Source organism: Hevea brasiliensis, chromosome 10, assembly GCF_030052815.1.
Source record: "Hevea brasiliensis isolate MT/VB/25A 57/8 chromosome 10, ASM3005281v1, whole genome shotgun sequence".
NCBI lineage: Eukaryota > Viridiplantae > Streptophyta > Magnoliopsida > Malpighiales > Euphorbiaceae > Hevea > Hevea brasiliensis.
This window is the reverse complement of record NC_079502.1, coordinates 27,460,976-27,473,782: the sequence shown is the minus strand read 5'-3', so window position 1 is coordinate 27,473,782 and position 12,807 is coordinate 27,460,976. Positions and strand designations below refer to the sequence as shown.

At 33.8% G+C, this 12,807-nt stretch overlaps 1 protein-coding gene across 1 annotated transcript; it reads right to left on the bottom strand.

Moving 5' to 3' along the window:
* Positions 1 to 791: 791 nt before the first annotated feature.
* LOC110667045 (protein UNUSUAL FLORAL ORGANS) lies at positions 792 to 2,650 on the bottom strand. Its single transcript, XM_021827761.2, has one exon. It carries the CDS (start codon positions 2,264 to 2,266, stop codon positions 962 to 964), a length of 1,305 nt encoding a protein of 434 aa, XP_021683453.1. The 5' UTR covers positions 2,267 to 2,650; the 3' UTR covers positions 792 to 961.
* Positions 2,651 to 12,807: the final 10,157 nt, after the last annotated feature.

Genomic DNA, 12,807 nt, shown 5'->3' with positions numbered 1-12,807 from the left:
ATTTTCTAATGCTATATATATTTGCACAGAATCACTTTGTCAGATCAGCGTGTAGGTTATCTAATTTCATTATGTCTCTCAGTGTTCAATTTCTCGTATTCAAAAACATGATATCTATACTGGCAATGCTTTATTATTCATTACCGGATGTATGTGAGAATAAACATGCAATGGGAGGATGAACATGCAACGGGAGTATTCAATAATTTGTCTGAATTACTATTACTCCAAAAAGGAAACATACACGTTTTCTTTGAATTATTTGTTTTACTGCTAAAAGGAGTATGGGCAAATGTCATGTATAACCACACCTAGCAAACCTCAATTAGACAAACACTTGGAGAATGCTATTAGAGTTAGCCTTGTCTCTTTTTTTTTTTTTTTCCATAATTAGCTTTGGTTGAAATTTGAATTCCAATATCACAATCTTAGAAATAATTAAAGTACAGTTAATTTAAAGTCAACTGTCTTTTTTATTATTTTTATAAAAAGTGAATTTTAACTATATTAATAAATTGAAAGATTTGAACATTAGACTTTTTATTTTTCTCGTTTGAAAAGACCAATTGAATCAAGCCTGATTTAGTTAGCTTTACAGCTTAAAAGCTTAAATGAATTAAGAGTTATTGAATTGACTTTCAATATTTAAATTTAACTTGAGCAATTTAAAATAATGCGTTGACAATGAGTTAAGCAATAATGCTCAACTTGATTGCTCATAAATTCATTCCAAGTTTTGTGAGCTTTAATTTAAGAATAATATTAAATCTCAATTGAAAAATATGGTCTAGTTTGCTAAAGAACACAATTCAAGTTGGAGATGCAATTACATAGATTCCAATCTTACAAACGCATACCTAAGTAGATGTGAACACTGACCCCAAAAGTTCATGTTTAATAATGTTACTACTAACCTATCTGCTTCATCCAGAAATGTTGAAACCTAGCTACCCAAATTAACTTAACCATTAAAAGACTGAAAGGGAAGGGTCAACTGATCAAGAAGCGCAGTTACTGGAACAGCCAACCTAGGCTCGTAAGCAAAACCATGCAATTCACCACTATCATCTCCACTACTGACACCACCTCCATGAACGTAAGGACAGGGAGGAATCCACTGCCAGCTCTTCCTGCAGATATCAAACAGCAGAGACTTATCAGATCCTCGGATCATAATTGCAATAAACTCACCGTGCCCAACACAATTAAACCCACGACCAGCTTCCAGTTCTGAGAATTGAATGTAAAGTTGCTGAGGCATCCTTTCGATCTCTACCCATGTTGTTCCACAAGATTGTAAACCCCAAAGTCTCAAGCTCTTTGGTACATTGAGCTTGCTCTTCTCTACTGCTGCCACAAGTATCAGTTTCCCTGTACTCTCAACCAAACTTGGTGAACGTAGGAATCTTCGCATGGGAGCTTGAATGTTACGCCAATTGTTTGCTGCTATATCATAAGCCAAGACACTGAATGGGCTATAATTCATGCAATAGAATTTATCACCAGCATAAATCATTTGACCTGATTCAAGGCTACAAAGCCTTGGTAGGGAAGAAGTGGTGCCCCAGAGAGAGTAAAACCCACCTGCATCGATATGAAAGCATTCAGTGGATAAATTCTTAACTGCAAATGGAGAAATCAAGTCATCTCCTGCAACTGCTACATCAATGGAGGATGGGCCAACTGCTAAGCCAATTGAAGGAAAGAGACGTGGTCTTAATGTGGGTGGCAATTGAGATAGAGAACCAACAAGTGGATTGCATAGAATAAGACTCTTTGTACCAGCCTCATCTGAGACCCAACAGATTAAACCACCAGAAGAAGCAGCAGGAGAGAACCCGGGTGGAATCAGAGCAAAGGAAATTCGATACCATGCAATATCATGAGGATCAAAGAGGTACCCTTCAAAATTGGTTCTACTTTGGCCATTCCCACTCGAGCTGTTGTTTCTATAGATGTAGCTCTTAAGGCTTTTATGCTTGAAGAACAGAAACCAGTGGTGGCGAGGTGATATTTGGATATAGAGCTCGAGAAAGCTATTTGAAAACAAGAGAGCATACCATCTCCGGCAGACACAGCGAGCTCGAAAAAAGGCTGGAGGTGGAAGAAAAGCGATCACACGATCAAGCAATCTTTGTGGGAGTTTGCTCCATATCCTGCTGTCCATCCAAGGATTGGTGATAGTATTGGTAGAACTAGTGCTACTAGTACTAGTAGCGAAAGTGTAAGAAGAGGGTAGGGGTATTGCAGCATTAAAAGCCTCCATGATTAAAAGCTTGGTTGTTTCTTGGTTTTCAATATCTGGGTTTTGCTAAATTTATAGCAGAAAAAAAGGAACAAGTAGAGGCCCTTGGTATTTCTCTTTCATAAAGAAAGTAAGTTAGTAGTTAGGTTGGTAATTGGTGTGGAAGTTTGAGAAGGCAATAAGAAGAAACTAAAATGGAAATCTCAAGTGTAGGCTTTAAGAGACCATCTTATCTGGGGAACAAAAAGGGTGTTTTTGGTATGCTAACTGCACAAGACTGCTAGCAATCACCTGAGTAGGTTTCTGTTTCGCTCTTGAAAGGATATGGAGTTGAAGGAGGAGAGAGATAAGTGCTAAAGGACAAGAAAGTAGAAAAGAAAAGACATTTGCTTATAGGATGGCAAAAGCTTAGCTGCTAAAACTCATGGGGGTGTCAGGGGACAAGTGTTTGTTTATATAGCTGATGCGTTGGCCTTAGCCCGCCTTGTTTCTTTATTTCATTTTTTCTTTTTTCTTTTTTTTTTTTTTTACTTTTTCCTTTTTGTTTCTGGCAGTGAGTTCTGATGGTTCTATCTATCAATTCAGTGTTTTCTTGTCAAGCCCGAGGAAGGAAGGACACTTTGCAGAGGAGAGAAGACAAAGTGTATTACTGGCAATTATAATTCATACACATGGCCATGTATTTTGAATCTAACCTAAGTTCAACCAGATGGTCGAATCCAATTACTCTTTAGAGGAGGAGGAAAAGAAGAAATCAATGTCATTCAACAAGTACTCAATATCAATAGAAGTGTAAATTTTTTGTTGATTTGAATTTGTTTGATATATGATAAACATGTAATTCTCTTAAAAGTCGTATTAAAAGGTTAAATTATTTTCTAATTTTTATAATATGCTATGATTAATATCTAAATTTAAATTTTTATTTTTTATTTTTGTTATATAATTTTATTTATTAATCATTATAATAGAACATTAAAAATATCTTAATATTATTTAGAATAAATTTTTATTTTATCTGAATTCTTTCACCCATGTTCCATAATATGAATCTAATTCTCAATTATAGCATAACACAAAGATTAGAAAAGTAATTTATTCAATTTTAAAATATAATTTAAATAATTTATAGAATTAAAATTTTAATTGAAAATCAATTCAATAATTTATTATGCACGATTTTAAATTAATCTATTTAAGTTGACTCAATTTCAAATTTAATTCCGGTGGTGATGACAACTCAAGTAATGTAGATAACAATGAAGACGTGGCTATGCTAGCAAAGAAGTTCAAGAAAGTATTCAAAAAAGATAGAAGGAAATTCAATTACAAGAAGTTCAATACCAAATTCAAAGCTCAAATTAAGGAAACGTCTGAAGTTGTTCGTTAATCTCTAATTCTTTTGTTCCCCTTTCCTTTCTCCAGGAGATTTAGCTTTCAATTGCTTGTTAATGGCAACTCAAAATTGGTTCTGAATTTTCTTCATTTATGGAGCATTGTCTCTCTAGTTCGCATTTTTTTGCTGGACATTTTTAGGTTAAATTTTCTTTTTGGCTACTGAAGATATGGATCTATCCCCTACAACCTTTATTTGAATCCTTGGCAAATTACTTTGCCCTGTGATAAAGAATTGGAACTTTTTGTTAAAAATGGCAAGAATCCAGCATTTTATTTTAAAAAAATTATTATTTAATCTTTGTATTTCAACGGAATTAATTATTTAGTCTTTATATTTTTTAAAAATATATTATTTAATTTATGTATTTTACTTATATTAAACTATTTAGTCTCTTTGTCACATTTTAAGTTATTTATACTATTTAAATTACTATTTAGTCCCTCTATTTTAAAGAAACTAATTAATTGATCTCTGTATTTTGAAAAATACTACTATTCAATCTCTCTATTTTAATGAAACTAATTAGTTAGTCTATGTATTTTGAAAAATATAATCTTTAATAAAAATATAAATTTTACTATGTAGAAACTAGATCTGAATTTTTTTTTTTAATTTATAATTTCTTAGACATCATTTTTGTATTTTCTCCACAAAAAATTATTTTTTCTTGATTACTTTGAAGATTAAACTCAACTCAACTCAATTAACCATTTATTCCAAAAATATGAGGTCGGCTATATAGATTCGTTTTCTCCACTCTAAACGATTTTGGGTTAAATCCTCAGAAATTTGTAATGCTTCCAGGTCATGTTGTACTACTTTACTCCAAGTCAATTTAGGTCTACCCCTTTTTTTTTTCTTTCTATCCTCTAACCTAATGTGCTCTACTTGTCTAACTGGAGCCTCCGTATATCTACGCTTCATGTGACCAAACCACCTTAATCTTCCTTCTCTCAACTTATCATCAATTGGTAACACTCCTACTTTTTCTCTAATACTCTCATTACGGACTTTATCTAGTCTAGTCTGGCAACTCATCCATCTTAACATTCTCGTCTCTGCAACTCTTATCTTAGACGCATACGACTCCTTCAATGCCTAATAATCACTACCATATAACATAGCCGGTCGTATGGCTGTACGATAAAATTTTCCTTTCAACTTATTGGAAATCTTACGATCACATAAAACTCATGTGACACGTTTTCACTTCAACCATCTAGCTTTAATCCTATGACTAACATCCTCCTCACATCCCCCATCTACTTAAAGGACTGAACCGAGATATTTAAAGTGATTACTTTGGGACAGTACCACTCCATCTAAACTAACTCCTTCCCTATCACCAGTTTGGCCTTCACTGAACTTGTAATGCATGTATTCTGTCTTCGTTCTACTTAACTTAAAGCCCTTTGACTCTAAAGTACTTCTCCAAAGCTCTAGCTTTCTATTGACTCCTTCTCGCGTCTCATCTATCAGAACAATATCATCCGTAAACATCATGCACCAAGAAATACTCTCTTGTATATATTTCTTCAATTCATCTAAAACTAATGTAAAAATGTAAGGGCTTATAGCTGATCCTTGGTGTAATCCAATTGAGATCGGAAAATCTCTTGTGTCCCCTCCCACTGTGCGCACAATAGTAGTTGCTCCTTCATACATATCTTTCAATACTTATATGTACCTAATAGATACCCTCTTTTATTCTAACACACTCCATAGGACATCTCTTGGAACACTATCATAAGCCTTCTCCAAATCAATAAAAACCATGTGTAGATCTTTTTTTATGTAGAAAGCTTATCAACATATGAAAATAAAGAGAGAATGAGGGAGAAAAGGATATGGATATAAAGGAGAAGAAACATGGAGAGAAAAAAATAATTGAGAGAATAAAAGAGAAATAAGGGGGAGAGAATTATGATAGTTTAGGTATAAAAATTAATTATAAGACTAAAGGCCTATTTGGCATTACTTGGAACTGCTGTTAAAAAAAATCACATTTTTAAATATACAAGTTAGAAAGTATTAAAAATAATTTAAAATTAAATTTGATAAGTTTTAGTTATAAGAATATTAGAAAAATAAAATAGTTTTTTTCAAATTGTTTTTTAACAGCTTCTAAAATAGTGTTTTTATTCAGAAAAAAAGTTTTGGTCTCTCAAACTCAATGTCAAATAGATACTAAATAGTTAACAGAATCAAATAACAAGAGCTAACAAATATGTTTTTCTAAAATATAGGGACTAATTTGTAACACCCCAAATTTTTAAATAATTATTTTATGCTTAAATTATTATTTTGTTTTAATATTGATAGATTCATAAATATAATTATTTAGGTAATCTGAGTCAACCTTATTCCTCTACTCAGCCGCCTCAGTGATCTCCGGTTCTTCTGTGAGTAGATATTGATTTTATTTATAATTTCAATATTATTATATAATCAAGGCATACCCATGTATTTACTTATAAATAAATAAATAAATATATATATATATATATATATATATAATCAAATACTAGGCACGCATTGTATTACATATTTATTCAATGAAATTATTGTGGATGTCGCCTTAAGATAATGTGTAGTTGTGTGCGTGTGTCAACGTGCGTGTGGTGTGGATATGGATATGAGTAGGACGGGTAGTCGCGGTTGGAACTTGACTCATTAGGACTCGATCCTTATATATGGATAAGTCAAGGTGAGTACGGCTTTGAGTTGATCTCGCTGACCCCCGCACTTAGATTATTAAGCGAAAGTCCAGCTTGAGTTGACGTCGCTGGCAGATATTGGAATTAAGAGAGCTGCATAGGGGATCAGTTCCGATATGTATATATGTTGGTGTGACACATGTGTGTGTGCGTGCTCCAAATTATCTTTTGTGTGAATATTGCTTGAATTGTTTGATACTATGTGACTATATTGCATTTCACATCCAGGCAATGCATTAAATTCTAGATAGTTATAGAAATTATATTTAAAATCAATATCTTACTCTATGAGTCGAACTTCACCCTTGTTCAACTATTTTTTCTCAGGTGACAGGTGAACTTTTTGAGAATAACCTTTTTTTTTTTTCTTGTAGGCTTACCAGAAGAAGCTTAATTATGTTTTTATTTTTTTGATTCATATTCTAGAATTCCACATGTACTAATAGATGCTTTATTTTTTTATAAGGGGTTGTAATAACTTAATTTTTTAGAGTTATAAACATAATTATGGGAGATTATTTGGGTGCATGTGATATTTATTTCTGTGGATGGAGAAAGCTGAGCTCCCAAATGTTTATTTATCCATTTTGAGGATTTTAAGGGTGAGCTTATCTCCCCATAATATTGACATTATGTGATACAGGTCGGTCAAGTTAGCACTCCCCATTAGATAGTTCAATAGCTGAACTCTGTCCGTTTATCTTCTTGAAATTAGACTATATTTATGGATTTATGGTTGGGCTAGAAATAGTTAGGCTTACTACAGGCTTTCGGGATCTTATGCTGACTCAAGTGCTAATACTGGTCTGGTCTAGAAATCGAGTGATGACAAAGTTGGTATCAGAGCTTAGGCTCTAGATTCATGAGAAATGTTGTCTTGGGTTTGTCACATGCAGAGTCTAGGATCTTATTTTGTCTTGGGTTTGTCACATTATAGCTGATCTTATTTCTTGCTTCTAGTTTCAGCATTTTTCTCCGTAGTATTTCTTGGTGTGTGTCCAATGTATCGGTTCTCATGGGACAACAAGTGATATAATTGGAGTTAGCGGATGTGCCGATATCTACCATAGTGATAAGGGTCCCAAGAGATAATGTGATTAGTCAGTATAGGGCCATGTGGCATGTCTAATTAATGTAAGGCACAAGTATATAAAATGAGTCATGATAGTGTAGTTGCCTTAAGTGAGGGTGTGGGTACTATTGTGAACTGCCTAGTTAGGGCAAGTTTATGGTATTAATTGAGTGTTCTATCAGGATAGTTTTTCATATGATTTTTATGGAGGTGTAAGGGTTTAGAGATGATAGTTTGTTAGGATGTACCACAGTAACCTATGCAATGCTTTCGTTGTTTGTGTTGTAAGCTGCAAATTACAATACAGACATGAGATTATTGTGTAGAGCTATGTACATCCCCATGGTATTTTATGATAAGGTTTTGCAAACATCTTCTTTTTGGTACAGTTGTGCCATAACAGAATTCTTTTCTTGTAGAGGAGTTAAGAAACTCCTAATTGTGATGTAAAACCCTTAGGATAGAGTATTAGCTGTTGCTTTTAGGTGATAACTAGAGTCAGTGACTTGGTTATCCTAACTTGAGCACAACATTATAGCTTGAGTTACAATGAGATTAAAAGTTTTAGTATGGTTGCATTATAATAGACCATCTAATTTCTTGTATGGGATCTTAGATAGTTTTGGCATTATGATGGACATTTTGCTTAGAGTTTATTGAGGTAGCATCTCCTTAGTATGACAGCAAGGTGTAGAGTACGACTTTACTCCCTAAAGTAGACCCAAGGTTATGAATAATATTTATAGCCTATGAAATGATTTTTTAGAAAAGTTTACAGTATGATAAGAGAGTAGATGGCCTTACATAATTGTGGCAATATGATAAATGTAGTACCTGTCTTATGGTCAGTTATGCTATAGAATATGGTAGTGTCTTTTCAAGAGAGATAAAAGGTTACTACTAGTGTAGTGACCTACGAAATGACATCCCGAATGGGACTATAGTGTGATAAAAAGTTGTTGGCTTGAGTACCCTGGAGAGGATACAAGTTCCATCATAGGAGTTATAAGTGATCAAATTATGATAGATGTGGTTCTTTGCATGAAATCTTATAAAGTGAGCATGAAATCTTTAGTTCATTATAGGTACTATAAAACTTTCTTTGCAGCTTTTTAGTGATCAATTCCAAGATAAAGAATTGTACAGGTTTAAGCATACATCAAATTGCCCACAGTTGAAGCAGAAGAAATTGATTTCATTTCTTTACACTCTATATGATTCTTTGGACTTTGATTGAGACTAAATTTGTTTCCTTTCTGTATGGATACAATTCCTACTGAACATTTATGCATATTAAATATCTCTAGAAATCTATCAATGTAACACCCCTATTTGTATAGCCTGGTATATTTCACTGTTCCGGTGACCGGTGTCGGTCCGGACAATTAAGGGGATTAGAACCATACTTAAGACAACTAGAGAAACCATAAACACAAATAATTAGTAATGTTCAATTAGTTAAGTATAATAAGAAAAACAGAACATAAAAAGTTAAACGAGCCGAGAGTCACAGCGATGGGTGACCTGCTCGGGAATGACTGCGAAGTCATTTTAAACTCAAATTTCGAACCGTAAAATATGACGCTGCGGTCCTTAGGACCCTTATGAACACAGTGGAAAAGAGAAAATCATGAAAAAGAACTATTAAGTCAGTCAAATAATTAGGTCAGGGAGCCGGAAGAAATATGGAAGTATTTGCAAACCGGGATGAACCGGCGAGCGGCAATTTGGTCAATTGACCCCGAGAGCTGACTCCTGACCTAACTGTCAAATAAAATCGGAGAAAAGAAAATTTCGGAATCGAGAATTAAATTAAAGAACTAATAGAAAAATAAAAAAATAAAAAAAAGAGAAAAATGAAAGAGTAAAAAGGTGATGACATCATGCATGACCTCATGCATGATGCCATAAATAAATTAATTAATTGAATTATTAAATTAGACTTTTGTGATCTTCCATAAACTAAAATAAATAAAGAAAACAAAAAGAAAAAAAAATATAGAAAGCTCTTCTTCTTCCCTTTGCCGCCTCATTTCTTCCCTAAGTCCTCCATGGAAGTTTCTCCATTTAAGCTTAATTTTCTTCACTTAACCTATATAACTCCCCTAAAAACCTCACTAGAGCTTGTAATCTCAACTTAAGAACAAGAAAGAAAGAAGAAAGGAGGAGAAAAATTAAAGATTTGGTATTAAAGTTGAGGTTAGTATGTTAACTTGTTATTTTTCCATTTTTAATGCATAATTAGTTGTTGAAATGAGCTTAGAGCTAATGAAATGAAATAAAAATATGGGGGGGAGGACTAAACTGAAATTTTGGCCTGTTGAAAGGGAGTATGATTTGCATGAATTTGATGGGTTTGAATGAATTTATGGACTTCCCTTAGTTGATTGATTATGGTTGAGAGCTTTGAATTTAGTTAATTGCAACAATTAAGTGAGTTAGGGTTTTGGGACTTAGGGTTTGTGAACCAAAAATGTAAGAAATGAGTAAATGGCATGTTTGACCTATTGTGAAGTGAAAAATGGTCAATTGTGACCAAATGAGTTGTGTTTGAATTGTTGGAATGGAAGCTAAATTCGGAGGTTGTATGGTCATGCTGCTGGCAGCATGACCAAGTTAACTTTGAAGGACCAAAACTAAAATTTTACAAGTCCAATTGATATAGTACCAATTGTGGATGAAAATAGACATAAAATGACACAATTTTCATTTAGGAACCATGCTCAAAAAGTGACCAAAACTTAGTGAACCAATTGACCAAAGTTGAATAAGAGCAGTCTGCCACTGTATAAACTGACCAAATGAATTTGTTCATTTGGTCATAACTCGAGCTAGGCAGGTCAAAATGACCTGAAATTTTACCAGTGGTTAGATGAGATATAGACCTAAAACTTTCATGAAGAACACAAGTCCAAATTCTACCAGCAACCAAGCCATTTGGCCACCCCAAGTTGGTAACTCAAATCTGCCAGCACCAAAATTTGCCCAGAAAATCTGGGTTGTTTCCAATCCGGCAGCCATAGTTCAAATGGCCATAACTTGAGCTACAAAACTCCAATTGGAGTGATTCAAAAATGAGAATAAACTTAAGACAATAAGAAACATTTTCTATGAAGAAAGGTTTGCCAAATTCCAACAGTAGATTAACCAATGGAATAGTGCAACTTGGAGCACCAAAACTGAAAATTTGACAATTTGGCCAAAAGGACTTAAGTTTTGAGAAAATGACCAAAACCAACAAATTTAATGACCAAAATGTGGTATGTGGGTGAATTTGGAGTTCCCATACCTATTAAGCCTTAAAAAGTCAACAATTTGACTTGAATAGTGTAGTGAATAGTAACCTGAAATACAAAAACTTCGAGAACGTCGAATTTAGCGCAATAAAGCTAGTTAAAAATGAAGTGGAATTTATTTTTGGATTTATGCTAAGTTATGGTACTGAAACACTGTGAAATTATGTGTTTCAGCTGAAAAAGACTTGGAAGCTCTGAGAGACTGAGTCAAGGCCTAGAGGCGACTCACGTCAAGTGCGTACGATAATTGTTGTTTAAATATATGATTCTTGAAAATTTGATTTTTCTTGAGTTAATTACGAATTGTGTTGCCATTTATGATTGTGAATATGACTTTGAAAATTTACCAGATTTCCAATAAATTATTTGCATTAATTATTTTGAATTGATTTTATGTTCACACTTAGCATGACAGTATCACATTATTCCTCCTCCATTTATGGGGTTGAGATCATTTATTTTCCTCCCTCTCTGGCTTGCCAGTTGAGGTTGAGATCGGATGAGTACTCATTAGCTAGCTAGCCACCTCCCTCATTGATTTTCGATTAATGGGGTTGAGATTGCTTTGTCGTGGTGTACAACACGGCATTGATCGAAAATTTTATGTCATGGCTTAAGTTGTGTATATGATTTTGGCAACACTGTGTTTAATGAATTATTTGACTAAATGGAGTTGTTATGAGCTTTGATATTTGTGAAATATGATTGAGAATTATTTAAATGATGTTTCATTAATGAATGATTTATTTATTGTATTTTAAATTTTTATTGTGCACCACTGAGTATTTTTATACTCAGCGATAGCTTATTTTGCTATTGCAGATAAGAGCAAGGAGAAAACAGCAGAGTGAGCTGCTATCAAATTGTGGACCACATCGATCATTTTGTACGGGTATTATTTTATACCCTTGTAGATAATTTTGATGTAAATATAGAAATGTTGTATGTATCAATGTAAGTTGAGCAGTTGTAAATAAATTGTAATAATATTATTTTTGGATTTCCTTCTATAAATTAACATTTGTACATGTGAATTTCATGTTTTATGCCTCATGAATGAAGTATTAAATATTTTGAGATGATGAATTTTGATTTGTATTGTGGAATTACTTTGAAGTAATTTGAATTGAGATGATTGAGATTTATTGGAGGTTGGGAGTTGTGAAAATTTTTGGAAGTGTTTTTCTCAGGTATTTGAAGAACTATTTTCTCCAATTACAAACGGAACTCTATCAAAATTTTTATAAAATTTATGGCAAAATTTAAATGCACAAAAATTTTTACTAGTATTTAAACTTTGAATAAATGGTTTTTAATTCCTACCAAAATGCTCACCACTTCCAAAATGTAAAAAAATTATTTTAAAATCCCTTGTAGGGTACTTAATGAGTTATCGGTAGGTGAAGTTCGGTAGTTCATTAAGTATTCTACGGGATCATGTTATGCCTTACGGAGGGGTAAGGTGTGACATGTTTTAGTGGTATCAGAGCATGGTTTTCCAATAAATTTTGACTATGTGTATGAACATTTTATTGATAAGTACAACTGCTCAAGTGTCTTTAATTGATACATATAATATATTTACATCATGAATATGCACTAATGGAGGTCAACCTCCTTGTGTTTGATCTCAGGAAGTAGAAAATTTGGGAAAACGGAATGGAAGGAGGAGATAATTCCGAAGAACAATCTGTTGAGGCTGAGGTTCAAGGGGAAGCCCCAGCACTCCAGAACGTGAGTGGGTCAGCCACTCCAGCTCCTGCTCCAGCACCGCAGTTTCCTTCTCAATTTGTACTGCAGATGGCTGCGTTCTTCCAGCAAATGGCGAGTAATGTGCCACCCCAAGCTCAGATGCCAGTACTTGTAGCACAACCACAACCCTCAGCTCGGCAATATGAAAAATTGATGAAATTTGGGGCCACCGAGTTTAAAGGCACTGTGGATCCACTGGAGGCAGAACAATGGTTGGAAAGAATGGAACGAGTTTATAGAAAACTGCAGTGTACGGAAGAGATGAAGTTCGAGTATTATGTTTCCTTATTACAAGGGGATGCATATGAATGGTGGAAGACCATCCC